The sequence below is a fragment of the Uranotaenia lowii genome, chromosome 3 (genome assembly GCF_029784155.1).
Source record: "Uranotaenia lowii strain MFRU-FL chromosome 3, ASM2978415v1, whole genome shotgun sequence".
Classification (NCBI taxonomy): domain Eukaryota; kingdom Metazoa; phylum Arthropoda; class Insecta; order Diptera; family Culicidae; genus Uranotaenia; species Uranotaenia lowii.
The window spans coordinates 166811217-166834578 of record NC_073693.1 but is presented as its reverse complement, the minus strand read 5'-3'; the positions used below and the strand labels follow the sequence as shown (position 1 = coordinate 166834578).

General features: G+C 33.9%; 1 protein-coding gene across 1 annotated transcript in view; it reads left to right on the top strand.

Annotated features, from left to right (window-relative positions):
* LOC129758373 (protein rhomboid) overlaps positions 1 to 23362 on the top strand; it is a 314235-nt gene that overhangs the window by 15271 nt on the left and 275602 nt on the right. The window contains exons 2-4 of the mRNA XM_055755871.1: positions 7269 to 7779; positions 7863 to 7886; positions 7975 to 8148. Coding sequence (XP_055611846.1) covers positions 7552 to 7779; positions 7863 to 7886; positions 7975 to 8148 — 426 coding nt within the window. The 5' untranslated portion in view covers positions 7269 to 7551. The remainder of the gene's footprint in view (positions 1 to 7268; positions 7780 to 7862; positions 7887 to 7974; positions 8149 to 23362) is intronic.

Below are 23362 nucleotides of genomic sequence, written 5' to 3'. Positions count from 1 at the left end.
ATGGGGAAGAGCTTCTTTGTCTCACTTACAGAAACTTCAAACGCTCCAGAATAGATGCTTGAAAAACATCTTAAAACTCCCTTTGTTATTCCCTACCTTTCAGCTATACTCTTTAAGAACGCATAACGTTCTTCCAATATCTGAACTCTGTGATTTGCAAACTGTTATATATATCTATGATAATCTACACTCAACTGAAAATATTCAAAACCTCCATTTTACTACGGGGTTGCGAACTCATAACACTCGCCAGTCAGATTTCTTGCAACGAAGCCGATCCACAACATCATTAGGGCAAAAAAGAATTTCGTTTATTGGACCTACTAAATACAACACCTTACCAACTGATATTAAAAACATAACCAATCGTTCCATGTTCAAAACCAAAGTGATACAGCTTTTGAAAGAAAAATTGAACCATTAAAACAGTCGATCATCAACCAGTCTTTGTTTTGCTTACCTTTTGCATATTTGTAGCGTTAATTTCTAATATTATTATTCTTTAAAAAATTGTAGTTTGTATTTTTATCTTATTAAATTATTGAACATAACTTGATAAAATTAGTAAATATAATTAGTGTAATAGTAAATATAGTATAATGAATCTCTTCAAAGGAAATTATTTTCCATTGAGATTCATATTGTTGTCAATTTAGTTAAATAATACATTTCCTCGCACGACATTAAACAATTTTGTGTTCTCAGCATGATTAAAATTTGCTCGCGTTAACTTTTATTATTCATTGCTGCCAGACATGCTGAGAACAGTAGCGTCCATTACCAGGGGGCTCAATTGAGCCTTTTGGTGTGGGGGAGTGTGGTGGGCCGCTACAAAAAAAAAAAAAAAAAAAAGTTTGTTTTTAGAAATGTCTAAGAAAATAAAACTTGAATATACCATTTTACGGGGAGATCATCCATGTTGAAAAGTGGGATAATCTCTAAAAGAGATTTTCATTAGATGGGGGATGGGAAAGATAAAAAAACAGTTTTCTTATTTGAAGATAAAAAATGTAATGCCAAATCTACTCAAGCTTTCTAAAAATGGTGGGTAAAAAATGTTTTTCATGATAGAATGACAAGGCCATACAAGGGAATTATTTAAAAATTTTAATAAATCTCATAACTATAAGTTTTTTGATTATGTATATCAAAACAATAAACACAGTGAATTATCGAATTTACGGACGCAGCCAATGCGAACTCGAGCGGCGGAACAAATTGACATCTGCTTCGCCGCGTTGAGTATGTCAGGTTTAAGCGATTTACATAGGGTAAATGATCTTGAGCGGAACTAGTCAAAATCTGATCTTGAGCGGAACCATTTACTTTTGTTGAAAAAACACTTTTTCAAGATCTTTTCATACAAGCATTGACATTTTTGCAAAAATTTATTTACTGAAATAATGTTATTAGAAGATTTAAAAACATATGCATTTCTGCTGCAATTTTCATCAATCTACGCTGACTTTGAACGTCAATTTATGTCACCCTTGACAGTTGTAAACTAATTCTCAATGATTAAAATAGTAGAAAAACTCATAAAAAAGCATTATTCGGGTTTTTGTAACAAGTTTTCCTTCAGAATATCAATTAATAGCGTAGTTTTTAAAAGTAAAATATGATCTTGAGTGGAACCATCTTTGATCTTGAGCGGAACTACTAGCTTCCGAAATAAACCGCTAGGTGCGCTGCCTTATGGCTAATGTCTCACACGCTGTTTTTACCCCTGAATGTATGCAGCAGATTTGTATATTTCTTATTCTATCAGCTTTATGGAAAGAAAAAATGTAAAATTAAGTTCGAATAGAACAAAAACTAATTAATTGGTGTCACAGAGTACCAAACTAGGCACACAAAAAGTTTAATTTTTTGGGGCTCAAGAAATGTGTTTTTGAATTTTTCTTTCAGAGGAACGACGAGAAGGAGGAGAAAGACTTTCATACATATTTTTTGGCATTATTCGAGAACTAATAAAGCCAATAAAGTTAAGTCATTATTTCAGAATAAGAATCAATCTTCATTGCCATTGCTATTCGTATTTTATGAAGTAGCTTTCTTTTAAAGAGATTGTTTTAGATGTTAACATTCCAATTGAAAACGATATACTATCTAATAAACAAAAATTCAAATTGTTTTTTACACACATCCTTTTAGTTTGACAAAGTGTAGCAAAGCACACCGGGTTAGCTATTTTATAATTCTTCACGATTCAATTGGTGGCCTGGTATTGAAAACCTACCCGATTTCCTTGTGTTTGACTTTACACTTGAGCTCGAACTGGAAATTGGATTGAGAAATAATTGTTTTATCAATTGAGCTAAATAAATAATGTTTCAATAAAATTTTAATATAAATAAATGTTAACGTGATTCATAAGAAACTGGGATTTATTATGAACTTTATTCTATGAATAAGTTGCTTACAGCAAGGTTGCCGAAATCACAGTAAAATCTGTTATTTCACAAAATTTTGAGGAAACTTTTATCACAGAATCTGTGTCAAAGAACACGATATTTTGAAATATTTACAGATTTCACAGAATTTTTTAATTTAGAATGGATTTCCATAATTATAATTTTTTTTGGTCAATATAAAATTAAGTTTTCTTACTTTGAATTAGAAAAGTATGAAAAGATTTTCAAAATAAACTGATTTTTCCCAACTATAAAAGAAAAAGTCTGAAAAGGTTTTCAACGCAAACTGATTTTTCCCAACTAAAATATAAAAATGACGCAATTTATCATGAATTTCCAATAAAATAAAAGGAATTAAAGGAATAAGGATTTAAAAAAAAGAGTTTTTTCTCAAAAACATTGATTTAGAGCAATGTACAGTTTTTTTTGCCAAATCTGTAGTTTAAGGCATCTTCTTTTGTATTACTTACTTTATCGTTACCTTCAATAGTTGTTCGGGGCAGTATGATTCTAAACACGCACATTCAAAAAATCAGTGAAATATACTAACGAATTTGATTTTTGAGATAAAAAAAAACTAAAATTTGAGTTTAGAGAATCGATTCTTTCAAAATAGGATACAGCGCATCAAAGGGAAAATTGGACTTTTTTTAAGCAAGAAATAAATTTGAACGGATATTTTGAGAACAGCTTTGGAACGCTAAGTTTCTTTTTTTCACGTAAAAACAATAATTTTTGAACTTTAAAATCTTCAAAGATGAAATTTAATTGAAGTTTTCACAGTTACATAAGTTTTAGGAATAAGAACTATTAAAGATGTTGACAGAAGAAATTGGTTCCGCTCAAGATCATATATTAGTTCCGCTCAAGATCAGCGTGGTTCCGCTCAAGATCAGAATTCTTACTTCAGTAAAACAGCTCTAGAGTTATCAGGATTTACTCTAAAATATTTTAAAAATCATCATTAGAAAGCAGAAATTAAGATCTATCCGCTGAACTGAAAAAAAATTTGTTCGGATATAACCCAAAGCCATACCGCTTGATCAACTGTTCCGTGTTGCGTCGAATTGAGCCAATTGGTTCCGCTCAAGATCATTTACCCTACATTTTCATCAAATCTGGTTCACCGCATTGAATTGCATTCGCCGCATCGCACTCACTTTGTCATCGGCCTAAGTGTCCAAGAAAGCTGAAGTTAGAAGCTGCACGTTGAAAATTCGTCAAATATTCTTATTTTGACATTCTAAATATGCAAAAATGTGCCCAAACTACGTCAACTTTTCAAAATTTTTCTGGTGTTACTTAAACAATTTTGACTGTTCATTGATTGAAAAGTACGGGTTTTTCACCACCTTTTTTCAGTTTCTGTGGTCAAGATCTTGGAAAATTTCAAAAAAATCTATACCTATGTGCAACGTGCAGCTTCTTACTTCAGCTTTCTTTGACATTAAATGAAAGTTTTTTGAGCATTACGCAACTGATCTAATGTCTTTTTGCCGAACCATGGTTTTTCGGATTTTTTTTTCTTAGACTTTGAATTACGGAAAATGGCTTAAATGAGCAGATTTCAAATTCTTGAGCTAATTAAAGTGTCGTATTTGATTTCTGATTATAATATTTAAAAATTAAATTGAACATTGTAGAGTAATTGTACTCAGGGTCAAGGAATATTTAAATAAGGTAGTGTCGAGAGCCATATTGGATTTTTTTTGTGACGTCACAAAAACGAATATATCGAAAATTTATATGCGAATGGCAGAAATTTCAAAGAAAAACATGTTTTAGAACGAAAATGAATTCCAATTTCATTTTGATTGTGTTGTAAGACCTCTATTTCACTATGTTATGAAATTTTCTGGTCCTTTGAAGATTGTATTATGTTTTTTTCTCATTTTAATAATGAGCACAATGTCATCTTGAAGCTAAAATCTCTTTATAAAACAACCAGCGAATCTATAATTACCACTGCGAAAAAATGTTGATTTTTTTTTATTTGTAGGTATATCTGGTATTTTAGAATTGTCAGTTTAAGGGCTCTTTAAAAAATGTCTCGTTATAAATGTAATTTTTTCAATGAAAATAATACACACGTTGTTGAATGATGAACACGTAGAAAAAAAAATTCAAGTTATCTTCATTTTTTTGCTGAGCTTCTAAATATTAGCGCTCTGGTATTTTATAATTTATCGGAAGTATTTTACTTTTCACCGATAAGCCCGATAAAAAAATTAACAAACATAACTAACGGGCATTGCATTCTTCATTGGGGTTTTTTACTGAATCGTGATTTGGAAATTTAGTATTATAATTTTCAAATTTGGAAACACAATATATAGAATAAACACTTTAAATATAAATTAAGTAGAGAAAACCTATTATCAAAATCAGTTTCTAAATTCTGGAACCGAATTTTATTTGATTTGCTCTTGAATTTAAAGTTTTCATTAGAAAAATTTCAATTTTAATTGTATTAAAACAAATAAATTACAAAGAAAAGTGATTAAACTTTGTCCACCTTTACATAATTACCATTTTTTTTAAATAATTTTGAATTATAAAGAAAATTATGAAATGAAGGGTTAATTCTGAATGTTAATACTCTTAGTGAACTGTCTCAATCATTTGCAATTGAAATAGCCAAGCTTTCAGATTAAGAATATCAAACCTGAAGCTAAATCACAATTTCAATATTATTGTGTAGATGAGCTGAAAGCAGTATCGGTGACATAATTGCTGTAGATCTAGAAATCCAGGAGTGTTGGTTAAAAATCACTAAAAGATCTTCTGACTGTTTTACATGATAGAATGCCTTGTTGCCGAAAAAAATAGTGGAATGATAAGGGGATAGTTTTAATTCACAAGGGAAAAATTAAAACCGAGGCAAACTGATTTTGGAAGATTTTTGCGCACAAAACCTAATTTTTCGTCAGATTTTTTTTCATCCTTCTTATTTTCTGGCATTTAGTAATTTTAAAACTAAGCAGTTAAGAGTGAAATCGAAAAATGATAATTGATTAAGTAACAAAACTACATGAACAACAACAAATATGTTAAATCTTTTCATTATCATTTATTCATTTAATAATACAGATTAGAGGGAAGAATGTCAAAAAGTGAAAATTTCCCGTAAAAAAAAATACAGATTTCGTCTAGATAATCTTCGTATTATACAAAATGGGGAAACTTACTTCAATATTTTTTTTCTTATGGTAAATTACTCACAGTCTTCATAAAAATTAATCATTAGGTTAATACCTTTTTTCTAATTTTATTTGATATTTTACACTTTTGCTAAAAGGTGCACAAATTTCTCCAATGAGCCTTGAATTTTTAAAATTTATACCGGAAAAAAGAGCTGAAAAAATAATACAAATTTGCATTAAGAGCTCCTAAATAAGTTGAAATCAGTTTTCAAATTCTTTGCTCTTCGGAATATGTGAATTTTGTTTACTTGTGTTATAGTTTTGAATGCAGATTTTGGGTTCTAGAGATGAATTTGAATCTCTATCTCCAACACCAATTCCTGAAACAGCTGATACAAATACTTTTTTGTTCCTTTTTGGCACTAAAAACTCATAGGAAACGCAAAAGTCATAAAACGCAATCTCTTTCTTCGATTTATTGTTGATGAAATCTCTTGAGAGATTTTTTTTTAAAATTTAAACTCTTACTATAAATATTTTATATTCGATTTCTGTTTGGCAGTAATTGTATTTTTTTCATAGTCATCCATAATATGAATGTTTGGTGTGATACATTTAAAACAGAATTAAATAAAATCAGATCTCAAATTTAAATTTTTGTTTATGAATTTCATAATGTAGGTTATAATTCAATAAAGGTTATATTTAGTTTATTTATATTTATAAGGTTATATTTAATTAATTAAAATTCTCGCGAAAGAGAATCTTTACTGTGATTTAGAACCTGATTTTTTATTTTGCAATTGAAGGCTATAAATGTATGATGAAAGCAGAACAAATATTTCAAGTATTTCAGTGTTATAACAATTTTCACCCCCCTATATGACTTTTCCAAATTTTTCATTTAATTAAAATTCAAAACAAAATCAAGAACTCAGAAGCTCTGAATTTGAAGCAAATACTAAAATTTGTTGCGATTTGCTCGTGTTAATTGAGGCATATGAGGGAAATTAGTGACAATTAAAAAAAAAGTTGTCCCTACATTTTATTAATAGCAAATTCCAAATCAAAACTAAACAACACACTTTTGTTGAGTAACTTATCAACAAAAGTTATTTGGTATAATTCAGTCCAGGGAATCCTAAGTTACAGCTGCTTGAGTTAAGTGGACCGACTTTTTTTCTCAATATTGAGCCATTTAAGTGATAAATTAACTTTTTTGTTGAATAAACACCCCCACGGAGTGGAAAATTTTTAAAATTGGAAAGCACATCTACTAAGAAAAGTTCCAACTTTTTATAGAAATTCGAGCTATTGCTAATTTTTTCCGCTGGGGGGGTAGATCACCCCGATCACCCCCCCCCATAGGACCGCGCCTGACTAGAATCGGTCACCCTATCAATCTCTTCATTATTAATTCATCACTATCGGTTGGAGATTAATGTTATTGAACAGAATGGCAATTTTTTTCATGAAAATTTCTTGATCCTCATAAAAATTTTGTTATAAAACTATTGAATTTTTCAAATATCAAAAGTGCTTGGTCTGTAAAACCAAGCACTTTTGTTATTTCATTATGAGCTCTCGTTCTATCTGAATTTATCTCAATCAAAAGTTCCAAAGTGTTTCCATGTGATGCAAACTCCAATATGCAAACTTTAAATGATATGACTAGCAATAATGAATATTTGTTTTTTCATCTTTCTTTCAGATATTCTAAGGGATTCTTAATGAAAAGTATCAACAGTTGGAGTGTTTGAATTTGGGTTATTTTTACTGAATGTTTTAAAACGGGATAAGATTTGTTTCAGTTGGTGGCGATTATTGCATTTTGCGTTGCGTGAAGTGGTGTAATCAAAGAAGGCCTGATCAATGTATCAAAGTGTGTAAAAAATTTGTGCCGGTTCATTTCAAGTAAATAAAAATAAGTGTTAGGTTAGGGTCCGCTCGTTTCGTTTCATTTTGGGGAATTATGTGCGTGTTTAGCCGAAGAAATGTGGCCGGGTTTTGAGAGAGGAAGTGGTACAAAGGTTGACACCGCCAGCCACAGTCAACAGGAAACGCTGGCCGATGTTGAGCACATTTCGACCATCGCAGGTTCGCTCGGAAGTATAGGAACGATTTCCCAGTGCGAAGATGGGGAACCGGTTTACGAGACGGATCACACTGATCTCAACTCCGAATATGACGAGGCCGAAATGCGCAAGGAGCTAATGAAGGATGTAAGTGTTGAGCGAAAGTCTAATAGTTTTTTTTTTACATTTTACCCCTTCATAATATCTGTATTTATCATTATTTTTTTCAGAAATGGAGGCAACTGTTTGATGCGGTAGGTTTTGCCAAAATTGCCCACTTAGAGGGCACGACATGTATCGATAATGAAACATTTCAATCTTTCTGTGTCTTCCTCTGCTCAGTTCGATCCGGAAGGTTTTGGGGAAATTCCTGTGGACGATTTCATTGAGGCGCTCAAATCTTCGGAATTTCTCGCCAACGTACCACCCAACAAGCGGGACATTCTGCATGACCGTGCCCTGAAGGCTAAATCTTCAAAGGCCGAGTCCATTTCGTTCCAGGATTTTGTAAATGTGGTAAGTGTCGGTGTGTTTTCTTACTAAAATAGCTCCACATTTTCAACTTATCTTTATGTGCTCTGCCATAAAAAAATGCCCTCAACGCAGTGTTAAGAAGCCGAAAAACACTTTTTTCCTACGAAAAAAAATGACACGATGACTAATGATTTCAAGGATCATCAACCAAAATAATTGAGTGATATTTATTGTACAGGACGGATTCTCACGCCACGTTTCATGACTTTTTTGTCTTCAAACTCTTGACCAGTATCTATTACTGATAGACACCGGAGCAGGAATCGGCCTTAAAGTCGAATTATGCTTTGCCTGTGCGTAATTGAGAGAACCATAAGTTAGAAAGAAGTCGGTGTTGATAACATGAAAAGGAATTTCCAAAAAAAAAACTTAAATATTTCACTCTCATCATTATTTATAGGTTTAAGGAAAACTTGCTTTGCAAAAACGTAACACCGTCGTACGAAGCCTTCAGAAATATTCTAGTGATACTTTTGGCACAGGCTTCAAACTGTGATTCTGAAATGGCATTATTTTATTGATTTGAAAAGTAGATCATATGAACTAAATGTTTCCATCAAATGGCATCCCTAAATATGTTTTATACAAAAGAACGTGTAATATCTATAATTTTTCCAAAACTTCAGCTTTGACGTATGCCCGTCATCATTTTCTAACACTTTCAATTCAATTATACAAAGATATTGCAAGTGGAACAGAAATATTACCCAAACCTTAAATATGCGTATTTAACCCGTCTGGTTTCGGAAATCGGTTATTTTTACTACTTTTATTTTAAAATTGTTTTCTCCAAAACTGTAAAAGATTTCAATATGAAAATTGCTCCAATCTATGGAAAATAGATGTCTGCTCATGTGCATGTTTTAGACACCTATCTATTGGAATATTGGAGAAAATAGGACTTCTCCTTTTTGTTCTATTCTTGGTTTGGAGGTGGGCGCTCTAGCGATCAAATAGCGAATATATCGAAACAATATAACGAGTCGGGATAGGCATAACGAACAAAAAAAAAAATACTCGGAAGACACCGGAACAAGGCAACAATAGGGACCTCCACGATTTACCGCCAAAGAGCCACGCCAGCCGACCATCACATCGGCAGCTCGGAATGGCTCTTTAGTCAATCATTATACAGTGTGTGGATGCATGCCTACATGTTTGTCATCTCTTGCTGACAGATTCATAAAACTGTCCTTCTGCATTTCGAAAGACTAATTGTGTCCAAATAGATCTCCCTTTTGGGTCTCCCAAACGGCAGACTCGGCAGTTCGGATATTTTGTTTTCATCTTGCTTTTTAATTTTGTAAAATAAATTATCACACGCACCCAATGCTTGCGGGAGGGTGAGGAAATACACAAAACGGAACACCGGAGACCTCCAGGTAAACCCTAAGGCCACTGCCCAACTAAATAGGTTCTATGTGAGTATGAATGTGTAACATCAGTCCGGTCACCTCATTCTCCGACTGAATGCCTTCTCGTTGGGTCGATCGGACGGCGGCTGGTCCAGAGAAAAGTGAGGATTCTGTCTTTGTAGATCACCGCCGACAGAAACGACGGCGACCATGATGACGCAGGCTCTAAATGCTAGTGTCAGAAATCCAATATAAATTAATTCAGCTCTATTTATACGAGAAAATGGGAAAACTAGGAAGGTAAACACATTCTTCCAGAATGAAGAACCGAACAGATCCCTCCTTGCTTACATACATATATCTACGTGTGAGAAGGAACTAAATTCGGTAAGCCAAAGAATGTGTCCTGTCGATTTTTTTGGTATCCTTTATCCTACTCCACGTACGAACGTGACGTTTTGTTATCTTAATTTTATAACTTTTCGGCTTCGAAGGTGGTTATCCTGTACCATTTTTTGTTCTCCTCTCTCCCTCTCAATTTGGTTCAGCTTGCGGAACACCTACCTACATGTTGTGTGTGTCCACAGGTACGAAGAAGCCAAAAGTCCATTCAATTTAGTCATGAGTTATTGCATTTTATCGTCTTTTTCAAATACGCACGTCTTTTTCCTCGTTCCTAAGTCTGTTGACGCTAATAAAAAGCCAGCAATGCAACAAAACAAACCTCCCATGTGTTTGAGATGAAAGAAGAAACTGACCTACATCAAAAGGCAGGCGACACATAGCTAAACGATTTCACGAATCGGGACGCTTTTTTTCAATTTTCTAAATGGGTTTACAACGACGTTTTTCTAGGGTTTCTTTTTAAAAATTGACGTGGATGTTGAAATTATATACTGAAAAATAAGGCAAAACTGGTAAAATTTAGGTATTCTGTTACATAAGAGCGTAGTCACTGTTGCGAAAAAGTTAAAATACCCATTACGGAAATTCTTTTTACTATTGATCAAAAACTTCAATGCAAATACTTAAATAGCAGGTCGAATGAACCTCAGCATTAATAATAGCTTGACATCTTTGGCCTTCGTGACATACTTTGACAAGATTTTGCGCATATTCCTCTGAAAAAGGACCTCCGAATTTTGTGAATCCGGCGCCCAAGCTGCTTTTTGGCCCGCCTCACTCCTTCACAACAAGAAGCTCGAAAGAGCCCCCTGGTATTGGACACAACAATTAATGTATGAGAAAAGTGAAAAATCGTATTTTATTTTAATTTTTTTTTCTTGATGTACTCATCATTTCCAACTGTTTAAAATGATTTTTAAGGAAAAATAAAAAATCATGAAATGAAGGGTTAAATAGGAATGAATTTATTTCACATGACATTGTAGAAAGTGAAAACCATGGATTGCGTAGATTTCTACAACCTCATCTTGGATTGCTTGATCTCTAACACTGAGAACACAATATACAGGGTCCGGCAATTGAAGTGCTACATTGAAATAAACATATAAATTTATCAAAACAACAACATTTCATTTAAAATTCATTCAATTTCTCCTGAAAACAAATTACTTTTTTTTTTAATTCCCTGGTAAAGTTCGACTTGTTCGCTCTTGACACATTCCACCGTGACGTGAAATCGCTTTTCCGGACTTTTCTGCACTATTATCGTTCTAGAAGTCAACCAATTTACTTGAAAATGAAAAAAATTGTAGCAAACGGTCGCAAATTGAATTTCCTTCAAAATGAATATGATTTGGTCATTTTAAAATTTAAGTTGTTTTTGTTGTGACTAATTACTTTTGTGACGTGAATTCACGCTAGAATTAACCATTTCGGACTTTAGTACATACATCTTTGAATTCCTGTTCTCTCTGTGGAAATAGAATATCGGTGTCTTCGAATGAGTTGTAAAGAAAACAATTACCCACAATTTGATGTACGGAGCTTCTCGATTGAACTACAACGAACGAAGTTATGCTGATTTGAAGTTGTGACGTGAATTCACTCAGTTCAAACAGAACAGGGTAGTTGACTGAATTCACGTCACGAAATATAAAGTTTATACTGTGGTTATACTGAACCATTCTTTGGAGTCTTCAAATTTTATGTACCTACACTTATTTTTTATTTTGTTGTTCCGACTTTTACAATCATAAATTTTTAGTATCTGCACCTAACTTTTTTTCTTATTTTGATTGGCACTTGAATAGTAACATATTGAGGGATCATATATTAAAATAACTACTGTCTTTATTTAAAGATTCACAAAAAAAAAATTTATTTTTTTTCAATCTTTTTGTATTTTTATTTGAAAATAATGAACTTATTAAAAAATCAACTAAATTATGCTCGATTTGTCAAAATCCGACCATATGGAGGGTCAAAACAGCTTTCAGAGCACATTTTCATATAAAATTTAACGAAAAATCAAATTTTGTGACGTGAATTCACCCATTCGCGCTGTTGTAACTCAGCTTTATTCCAACCGATTTCTATAAATTTTAGTGTTTCAGAATCGTCTTATCATTTTTAAAGAAAATCTCATTTTTGTTATTAAAAAAAAGTCAGAGTTTTCTCGGAAAATTAAAAACTTTCCTTTTTTGTGACGTGAATTTACTCATTTGCGACTGTTTTTGTTCGCTTTTCAAACCAACTATATTGGATATAAACAAATTCTTTTTTCTACAAAATGAAGCCGTGTTTATTGGCTTCTGAACATACTTAAAATATTTCCGAAAAAAAATCATCCATATATTAAAATTAATGATTTTGTAAAAGTTGTCAAAAACACCACTTTTTTCAGCAAAAAAACTGATTTTCAAAATCATCTAACACATGTGTAAAAAAACTTTTTTCTTTTTTTTTCCGTTGGTTTTATGTGATTTGAATTATCAAAATTATAGACAATTTTGAGATTTTTTGATACGCGAACGGATAAAAATCACTTTTGAGCGGTACAAGCGCGTGGAATGTGTCTCTTGAGTTTAACCACTCGCCGCAGACGGTCGAGGAACGCAGTGTATGAAGCCCGCAGGTGTTTTTTTGGTATTTTATCCCAGGCCACGAGATGTCGCTTCAGGACCTCCACACCTTCATGTTTCTTACAGCAGACTTCGGCCTCCAACATACTACAAATAGCGAAGTCCATAGGGTTCAGGTCTGGCGAATTCGCCGGCCACTCGGAGCTCGAAATTAACCCTGGAAAATGTTACGCAATACAAAGTTGAGTTTTCTTCGCTTTGTGAGCCGGCGCCATGTCTTGTTGGAAAACCCAATCCCTGGAACCAAAATGTCGAAGTTCCCATGGTTCGACGACATTCTGTAGAACTAGTTCCCGATATGTATTTTGGTTGATCTTCACTCCTTCAGGGACAAAAACCAGAGGAATCCGGCCATCACGGGTGATTCCGGCCCAAACCATCACCGATGCTGGTTTCTGTCGTCGGGTGGCCGTCAGCAAGTAGGCATGGCTTCGTGGTCTGTCTGGCAACCAAACTCTGTCGTTCTGCTTATTCACGAACTGCTGTACGGTGAAGAGTTTCTCGTTGGTAAACACGATATTCTTCAATCTTCCTTCCGCGGCCCTCTTCAGCAGCGCCTTCGCTCTATTTACCCGTTCTTGTTTCTGCTTCACTTATACCATTGATAGCTAAGACTTAATGTAAACAAAGCGACGAGGGGTTGTTCAATACTGTTTCGTGTGCAACGAAATAATTACTGTTGAAGTAATGTAACAGCCCGCATAATTAAAAACAGTTGGGGATATAGTACTAACTATTAACTTAATATATTGGTAGCAGTACCAGTATGAAATATCTTCCAAGTATCATTTCATTATACATGTTCAAAATTTTATTACCTCAATAAATTATGACAGGATCGTATCAGTGACAGTGACAATATGATATATGATTTAGTAAGTATAGTATAATAAGAGAATAAAAATTTGCAACCTTTGAATATTGTCTCTGGACCTTATCCAGGACTCTAACAGTGTACGACAAAGTTTCCTTATATTTTCTTAGCATTAGACATTAAATTAAAAAAAAACAACATTGACAACATTGTATGAGTTAGACAAGTCGTTATCATTTCACCTCTTGCGGATAATAACTAATATTGTTATTTTAAGATGTAGTTGTGAGCTTATGCATTTTTTCGCTCTTGGGTTCAGCATCTGCTAATTTTCACTTCACTTCGTTAAAATTTGTGTCGGCAACCCCACGCCAGGTTCGGAACTGAAAACTGTGTTCAAAATGGCTCCGAAAAAAAAGAATCACGCTGAGAAAAACACACAGAACGCGAAAAGTAAGTAAAACTATATTATATTATCGATAAAAACTAGTGAGATTAAATAAAACTAATGAAATTACAGAAACAAAGATCTCTGCTGAGCGGAGAGCGGAAAAAAAATCTACTGAAAGGCTGAACAATGCAGATCTGCACAAATAGGTAAGATTGTATAATCCATGTATAATATCAGAAATAAAAAATAAAAATCTCAACATTTAAATTTTTTAATTTTATTTTATTTTTTGTGGGAAAGAATTGGAACTATATTGGTTATGGTACAGGGAAGCTCTTTTTAAAAATATTTTACAATATGCGGAACGTATGATTGAGCGTTATTTTTACTACAAACTACTATAAGCAAACTATATCCATTGAAGTTGATGAAATCTATGATTTTGTATTCCAACGTAGCTAGAACATTCAGGTAGATTGTTTTGCTCGCCAAAAGTGGATGATATTTTAACCGTATCCAATAATGTAGCATGAAATATTTGTTCGAAAAAATCGCTCTTTTTGAATGGTAAACATGCTTAACAGCCCTTTCCCCATATGGTACTTTAACAGATAATCATAATACAGATTGTTAATATGGTCTGTGTTATTGTACATATACTGTTCACTTTACAATAAACGATAACGTTTAGAGACAATATAGAATATTCTCTATATATTGTAATTGATTATGCGGGAGTCGCTCAATTGCCGGACCCTGCATACTTACTTTAAGGCGCGGAAGAATGTAATAACAAGTAAACAAATACAGTGAATATCATTGGAAATTTTTTTCTTTTTAAAAGATTGTTACATTCCTGAAAAAACAAGCTGTGGCAGGGAAGGACGCAGACTATCAATTTTCGGGTGTCTCGATGGTGATTACCTTCCTTGATGATTTTCAACCTCCTAGAATCACAACTGATATGTATCAGTTTTGAGCGATCTATGGAGGCTATCAGATGATTGTTTACTTTTCGCTTTGCGTAGAAGGTACCAATCACTACAAGCTATCCGCGATGAAGTGCCGAGTCCATGCAACAGATTTTATCAACATGCGGTCCTGGCATTTCTTCAAATTTCCCTTTTGAAACAGTCATGATTGTCAATCAATAACAAACATGATCGACAATGATGATAGGCTAAAGTCTAGTCCACACTAGGAGACGGTTCGTCTCGAGACGGTCTTAGTGTCTCCCATTTTCTTCGGGAGACACTGAGACCGTCTCAGGTTTCCAACAACCACAACAGACAATAAAGTTCGTGTCATAACAAAAATCGCAGTTCATGTTGCCTAGTGTGGACTAGGCTTAAATGTTTATGAATCAGTCAGTGAGCGACGCTCAGAATGTATCAACAAGTATGTCGATCACCGCTGATAGGGCTTTTGCTCAGTGCATTAGTATTAGTAAGCCGTTGGGCAAACAAAAGTGACAGCTTCATGTAAATTGAATATAAGTCAACGAAAAAAAAGTTGTTTTTTGATAAAAATTATGAAAAATAGCAAAATATATTTAATGAATAGCACGTTTTTGAAAAGCCAACACAATTTCATAAATAGTTTGAAAATTTTATTTCTGGCTTCGAATTACATGTGCTGAGAAAATGAAGATTCTGTTGAGTTTTCAGTGGAAGCAGAGCAAAAATTACTGATAATTCTCTCTGAATTTCGCGACGGAAGTTCTTAACTATCCTCTTGGTTCAAAATCCTATAAAATAGATCAAAGTCCGTCTTCAAAGGATCTGATGGAAATGTTTCTAGTGCCTTTCAAAGATAATTTCCTTTTTTTCAATTTTGCCCTGCTTGGTTTCGTACTGAGATTCTATCTAAAATTCACATGATGGTTTTCATTTTTTAACAAATTATTTGAAATTAACTATATCCCTTTTTTCTTAGAAAAGGGGCTAATATTCCAGGAAAAAAACAACATTTTAGTTGAACTTTGCTTTCGCCGCATATAATAAACTCTAATGTGTGCCCAACAGACCTCTTGTATGTGTGTGTAGCAAAAGCCCTATTGACCACACCCATAGAAGAGGTAACAGAAATCCAATGCCTTTTTAGCAAATCTCTGTGCCGATAATGCTCTGAAATGTGCACTGTGCCGAAGACGGTATGTTTGAAAAACCGTAACTGGCATAAGGACTCGGCTTCCAACCAAAATTATGCATGACCACTACATTCAAGCGTAACATGAAAAACATTTTATGGGATTTCGTTCCTATTGGATAATCCATCCCAGAAACAAGAAAATAAAAATAACAACCACAGGCGCCGTGGGGAGATTCGAACTCAAATCACCATTCAAATCGTCTTACAAGTCCGACATCTTAAACAGTGTACTATTTGAGCTTCATGCAGGACGAGGGCTGTTTGTCATAGGCTTTCTGCCACCGATCAATCACAAAAAAACGCACAACGGCGGCTTCCCGGCGTTTGGCCTCCTTTCAATGCATTCCTTTGTCTTTTGATGGAAACGGGAAAGGGAACGGGAGTGAAGGAAACGGGAAACCCATTGAATGAGAACTGTGTTTGCTTACTGCCTGCTATTACATACACACGCTACATATACACAGCTGCTAAAGCCGGGCAGCTTGGCCGGTGCTTGTTTGCCGGTGAATTGAAGGAATGTTTTTGTTGTTGCTTTTGCTACATACACACGCACAGCTTAGCCGTGGTTGTTTGCCGGTGAATTGAAGCAATGTTTTTTTTGTTGCTTTTACTGCATACACACGCATAGCTTGGCCGTGGTTTGCCGGTGCCGGTGGATTGAATTAGGAGGATATTTTTGTTGTTGCTTTTGCTACATTCACACGCACAGTGCTCGGTTCGCTGGCTACCTGGTGTTGGCCGGTATTTATTTCCATCCTTCTTCGTCTTGTGATGCGATAGGGAGGGACGTGCAAACGTTTTTATTTTGTTTCTTTCAGACATACGCAATTCGGTTAACTTGGGAGATTAATGCCAACGGGAGCAAATCGAATCAGCACCGGTCGCGTTATCTTCTTGTACCAATGATGCTATGTAATTGACTACACGCCATTGGCACAGAGGCTGAATTTTGGGTGCACGTTTGGACTAGCAAAGGAAGCACACGATGCCGCTCGGTTGATTTTTTTGTATCTAGTTAGTGTTGATTTTTAAAAAATGTACAACCTTAACCTTAACCACGTGCGTACCGCAGTAATCAAAGAAGACATTTTCTAGCTAGAAACGAATCCTGATTGCTTTTCTTGAGCGATTTTCGGAACAGTTTGATCTTGAAAATATACATATCTGTTATTAATTGTCTTTAAGTCTTCGGGTAGATAATTGTACTTCGTAGGTCCGACAAAGGAAATACTATGTTGAACTAGGCTTGTTGAAGAATTACTTCTTAAAAGGTGATGAGACTGCCTTGTGTTATTAATACGAATTCCTGAAATAAACCGGAGATTTCGAGATATATGAGAGGAATGCAAATTATCAAAGACTTAAGTGTAAGTTCGGAAATTACAAAGTTCAGCCAATGGTAGAACATTGTGAGAGCGGTTAGAGTACTACAGATTGGATGGATGACGAAAGGGAATGTTAAATATAGTTTTCAGACAACGATTTTGTAAAGTTTGTAGACGAGATAGAAAAGATAAAGAAGCTCTACCCCACGCCGCAATCAAATAATTCAAGTGTGAATGAATAAACGCAAAATAAAGAAGCAACATAACATGACGTGGTACAAAATATTTCACTCTCCATAAAACGCCACTAAACGACGATATCTTTTTGTGTAAGTTATACATGTATAATTTCCACGATAAAGTGTCATCTAGTGTTATTCCCAAATACTTGAAATTATATACTTTTTCTCAAACATTATTCACTATTTTTGGACTGTTGTGGAATTGGATCGTTTTTCTAGAGGACCGGAATAACATGTATTTTGTTTTTGCAAAGTTCAATGTGAGAAGATTGGAGTTAAAATATTTATGCAAAATGTTGAGATCATCTTCTCTGTTTTTAATAATTACATTAGAACATTTTGCTGGGTAAAAAAGTGCCGTGTCGTCCGCAAAAAGTCTTGGTGTTCCATGCAATGGCAGGTTACTAATATCATTGATATACAAAAGAAATAGGATTGGTCCAATATTGCTACCTTACGGAACGCCAACTTAAATTCTCCCTAAAGAACTTGATACCTCATCAATACGGACAATTTGTTTTCTTTCTGATATGTAAATGCGAATCAAGTTGTTTGTGATACCTCTAAGGCCATAACATTCGAGTTTTTTTTTAGAAGTATCTCATGGTCTGAAGTATCAAAAACTTTTATAAGATCTAAAAAACCGGCCACGAACTATATTTTTCTTGTCAATGTTATCAATTATTGAATCTATTGAATTGAACAGTTTTTCAAACACTTTACTAAAAACACTCAACGTTAAAAGGGGACGATAATTATTTACATTTGTAGGATCACCAGATTTAAAAATTGGTAATACATTTGCCGTTTTCAGGCAATCAGGATAAATTCCCGTTTATTGGAACATTGAGGGAGAATTGGGCCAAAAAATTCAACTTTTTTCTTTAAATAAAATGTGGAAATATTATCTGGTCCAAAACTTTTATTAGTTTTCAATGATTCAATGATAGTAGATAATTCGTTTGGTATTGTCGGACGTAAAACAATGAATTGGAAACTCTGTAAAAACTTTAAAAACTCATCAAATTACATAAACAGGATAACAAAACAATTTGGTTTTTTTTTCAAAATTAACTCAAAAATTGCGCACAAAAACTAAAACTTTTCAAAGACGAATTAATTTTTTTGTAATTTGGCTAAGCAAATCATGAAAGTAAACCCGGGAAAAAACCAGAAAGTTTAGGTAACAATATCTGGGCATCCTGGCCAGATTTGACTTATCTCGAATTCTTTATTGAATTTCTGGAAAAGTCCGGATATACCCAAGAAAATCTGGAATGAACGATGATCAAAGTATAAAGCGATACTTGTCGTCAAGTAAAATTTTTGACCTGGGATTTGCCCAAAGTCAACCTTGACATAGGTTTCATCGTCCATTAGAAGACACCCATCGAACCTGGTCAGCACCTGATCGTATAGCTTCCGTGCACGGATTTTAGCCACACTATTCTTTTTTGTTATGGTCCGATTTGGCTGTTTGCTAGCCCGATACGACTTGATTCCTTCCTGGAGTCGAGTTATTCTCACGGTACTATGGGCAGCACCGGGTTTTCTGGCCAAATCACGGTCCGACAGATTGGAATTCCTCTTAATCGTCTTCAAGACTTTACCACGCAGTTCCCGGTCGACAGTTCTACTCCGACGATTGGCTTGAGGCTTCCGATTCGTCGAATGTTTCCTTATACGGTTTGATAACACGCCATAGGGGAGATAAACGCACAATGGCCACCTTAAGCAAACGTTTAAAAATGCATTTTAAAAATTTTTGCCGAAAGCTGAAAACCAGAGGCATAATGAGAAACCCTTCGAGGCAGTATGGGCACCATTAATGAAGGCAAGATGAGCGATTTCTGCCGGGGAATCTAGCAGCGAATTCGACTCGATGAAGTCACCTAATAATAGAGCTACAGCTTAACTTGTACCGTCTGACGATTTGGCCTATTGGTTGGATGTCGGAGAGGTAATCAGTAGATTCGGGTTCGATTCCTGGTCGAGGTGATTTTTATTTCATTTATCATTCATGATCATGATTGCACTAAACGGTGAGGCGTTGATTCATCAAACAAAGCAATAACAAAATAATCTAGGTCCGTTTGTAGAGTTCAAAGAATTAACACATGCTCATACATTATGTTTCTGGTGTTTTGTGTGACGGAGGATGCTTTGATGCTATTAGCCGTATAATGTAACAATCAAAAAAAATCAATCATGAATGGTATGTGCAAAAAATTCCTTCGAACAGGAATCGAACTCGAGTCTGAACTGATTACCTTTCCGACACCTTACCAATAGTTCAAATCGACAGACGAAACGAGTCAAGCTGTAGCTCTCTTATTCAGTTAACTTCATCGAGTTGAATTCGCTGCTAGATTATACGGCAGAAAATGCTCATCTTGCCTTCATTACTAGTGCTCTGTTCGCCTCCAGTGAACAAATTAAAGTAAAAACGCGTTTTTAAATTGATTAAAGGGAAAAATAAAAAAATTTATGATGTTGAAAATTGAGAAACAATGTTGCAGTGCGTACATTTCAGATCAAGATGATTTAACACTAGAAAGACCGCACCAGTCAAAATGACTGGTCGGACACTTTGTTTGTTGAATATCTTTTGCATACTTCGCTTTGAAAATTCGCAAAAAATACGACTTTTCATGAATTTTGAATCTCTACAAAACTGTGTATTTTTTATTTCACTAGCTCTTTTAGTAAGCGAGAAAAATTTCGCCATGGACACTCGGACCGTAACCAGTCAAAATGACTGGTAAAATTCACAACCCTATAACTCAAACAAGATAAAAAATTTTCGCTTGCTTTTGGTTTCATTTGCAAGCTACATTCAAGACAATGAGCCCTAGTTGATTTAAGGTGGGCAGAAGTGTGTCATTCGTTATGAAATTATTGATTTTCGATGCGAAGTCGTGAAGATTTGAAGAAAAAGTTATCGGATTGGCCGCTGTGTGGCGCTTCAAGCACTTGACTCTTAATTTTTTTGGTCTGTTTTTTTTTGCTCAACTATAATTGAACTTTCTGTCAAAATTTGGCCAAATTTCATCAAGATTTGTAAAAGTTATGTTAGATTTAATACATGTCCATTCGAGTAATCGAGTAAATTTAGGTGTAATATGTTTTACACTAAACTAGAATGAGTAAAATTATTATGAATTGAGTACTTATTTATTCAAATTTGAAGACGTCAGCTATGAAACTGAATAATTTAAATGATATTTCAACATGGTTGCACGATATATTCACCATGGGTGCACGGATTCGCCGCAGTTTCTGCCCAAGTATGTATTCACTTACATTCTTAGATTATTAGGCTCGACAAATTCCAATGCAAGTTAACTTACAGGTATTCCGGCACCCGTGTATATACCTGGCCAGCTGGCAACTGATTGAACACACGCAGCGAAAAGATTTTTTATTTCAAAGAAAAGTGCAGCGAGAACAAAGGAAAATTTTCTTTGATTTTGGGATGAATAAAATTTTTTTTGTTTCGAATGCATTTTCGTTTGTTTCAAAGAATTTTTCTTTTGAAAAATCTTCGATTCAAAATATTGATACTTTAAAACAAAAAATAGTTTCTTTTGATTCAAAGTTGCTTTTTTTTGCCACAAGGTAATTTAATTTAGATTTAAAAGCATTTATTCATTGAACCATTTTCTATTTGTTCCAATTGGATGCATTATTTTCTGTGGTTTTGAAATTCCAAATAATAAAAAGAAAGGATTTCAAATTCAAAATTTATTTTTATTCATAAATAAATGAAACACTGGGTCACGCACTGGTTCACTTTAATCGAATCATCCGGTTCAAATTTTCGTGGACCTAATCGCTGGATTGGAGCGGTGTCACCTCGGATGAGGCATCCAGGGACTTGAAAAACCATCTATCGGCCGAGGTCCTGTAAAATTTCAAGCACTTATTGAAAATCTTCAATATTCATTCTTTAATTAACATAAACTTACCATACTTTATCCTGAATCCTCCTAACTAAGCTAACTCTGATCCACATTTTCACACACAAATTCTTCTTACTCAATGCAAAAAACCTTCTAAGTTTGAAGTTTTTATTTTAAGAAATTGTTTCTTTGCATTGAGTACATTTTTCTTCGGTTTAAAGAAAATTTACTTTGTTTCCAAATAAATCTGCAATTGAACAAATGTCTTTTGAATCAAAGAATTTGTTTAAAATCAAAGTCCAAAATTATTCGATTCAAAAAATTAATTCTTTCTTTCAAAAATTATTTATTTGAAACAAAACCATAATTCATTGATTCAAAGAAAATGAATTTTTTGAATCAAAGTCAGTTTTGATTTGTTTCGAAGTTCAAGTTTTCTCTGCGTGCATTCTTATTATAAGAGGAAACACATCTTACCTGTAGGCAAATTATGGGGTTTGACCCAAGAATTTTCTTGCCGATACAAGGAATCGAACACAGTACGCCTGGCATACATATTCCAGAGGAAGTCAATAATGGTTAAAACGCGGTGAATCCGTGCACCCATAGTGAAAAACCATGTATATAACACAAATTTTTATTTGAATCTACAAAAGTCTTTATTCTTTACCTTTAGCATGCTAAAAAATTGATTTTGGATGAATAGCGGTGAATCCGTGCACCCATGGTAAATTTCTCTATTTATAGAAAAAATATGCTTCAAAACCTACAATATCAGGTATAATTTATAGGCAATGTGTTGAAAAATTTCAGAGCGATGGATGCTAGAAAATATCTACTAAAACAAAATTGAAGTGAAACCGTGCACCCATGGTCAATATCCATCGCCGTCTAACATGATTTTATAATTAGATTGATAATGTGTTTTAATATTTTGGATATTATTTGTAATATTCATTTTATGACATACACGCATTGTCAACTGTGCCAAAATGAGGTGATTCCGTGCACCCATGGTGAAAAATTATTTCCATTTTATAACAAAACTGATATCGAATAAATAACAAAACAATTTCAAAAGAAAAAAGTTTAAAATATCATGATAGAAAAAATTTCCCCTTTACCAGTCATTTTGACTGGTCACGGTCCGAATAGGTATATTCAATTTGCCGGTCCTTCTAGTGTTAAAGGTCATAAAAGCTTATTTGGTGGTGCTCAAAAATTATAATATTTTCGTCACTTGAAAACCTAGCTGGTGATTATTTAATATTTCTGTAAATATGAAAAGGATATTTCTTTTTTGGTGAAAAATTAATACTATAGGTAGTACGAAACAAGTCCTTATAAAATTTTTTTTAAGAAAATACGTACAGACCCCGTTCGATTTTGGCATCATGCCTGTACATTTTGTGTTGCCTAAATCGAATGTTGCCAAAATCGAACGGTTTTTTTTCTCAACTTTTTTTCAGTTATTTTTACAGAATAACTGTTATTATTATCAAAAACGATATTTTTGGTCAATTTTCGACCATTTGTAGTCATTTTCATTTTTTTCCATCATGTTTTTGAAGCATTTTCCACATTTCTTGTTTTGTTCATAATGTTTGTTTTCATTTGTCATATTTGCTGTTTTTGTCGTTCTCCATTATTTTTTAGTTATTTTTTGTCATTTTCAGTCTTTTGCTAGAATTTGTTTTTTGACTTTTTGATTTTTTCATCTTGGGGAATCATGGGCCACTTTTTTTCGTTGTTCCATAACTTCCTTATTATAAAAGATAAAATGAAAATAAAAAATGGTATGGTTTTCTACATTTTCAAGGTATCATAAGGTATTTTTTTAAAATTTTTAATAAGTTATTTTCCCCAAATTCTAACTGTTTGAAAAAAAACAGTATTTTTGGGATTTTGAAAAATGGTGGGGAATTGTGGGCCACCGAATCCAAATTGACCAAATAACATGCAAAGTTTA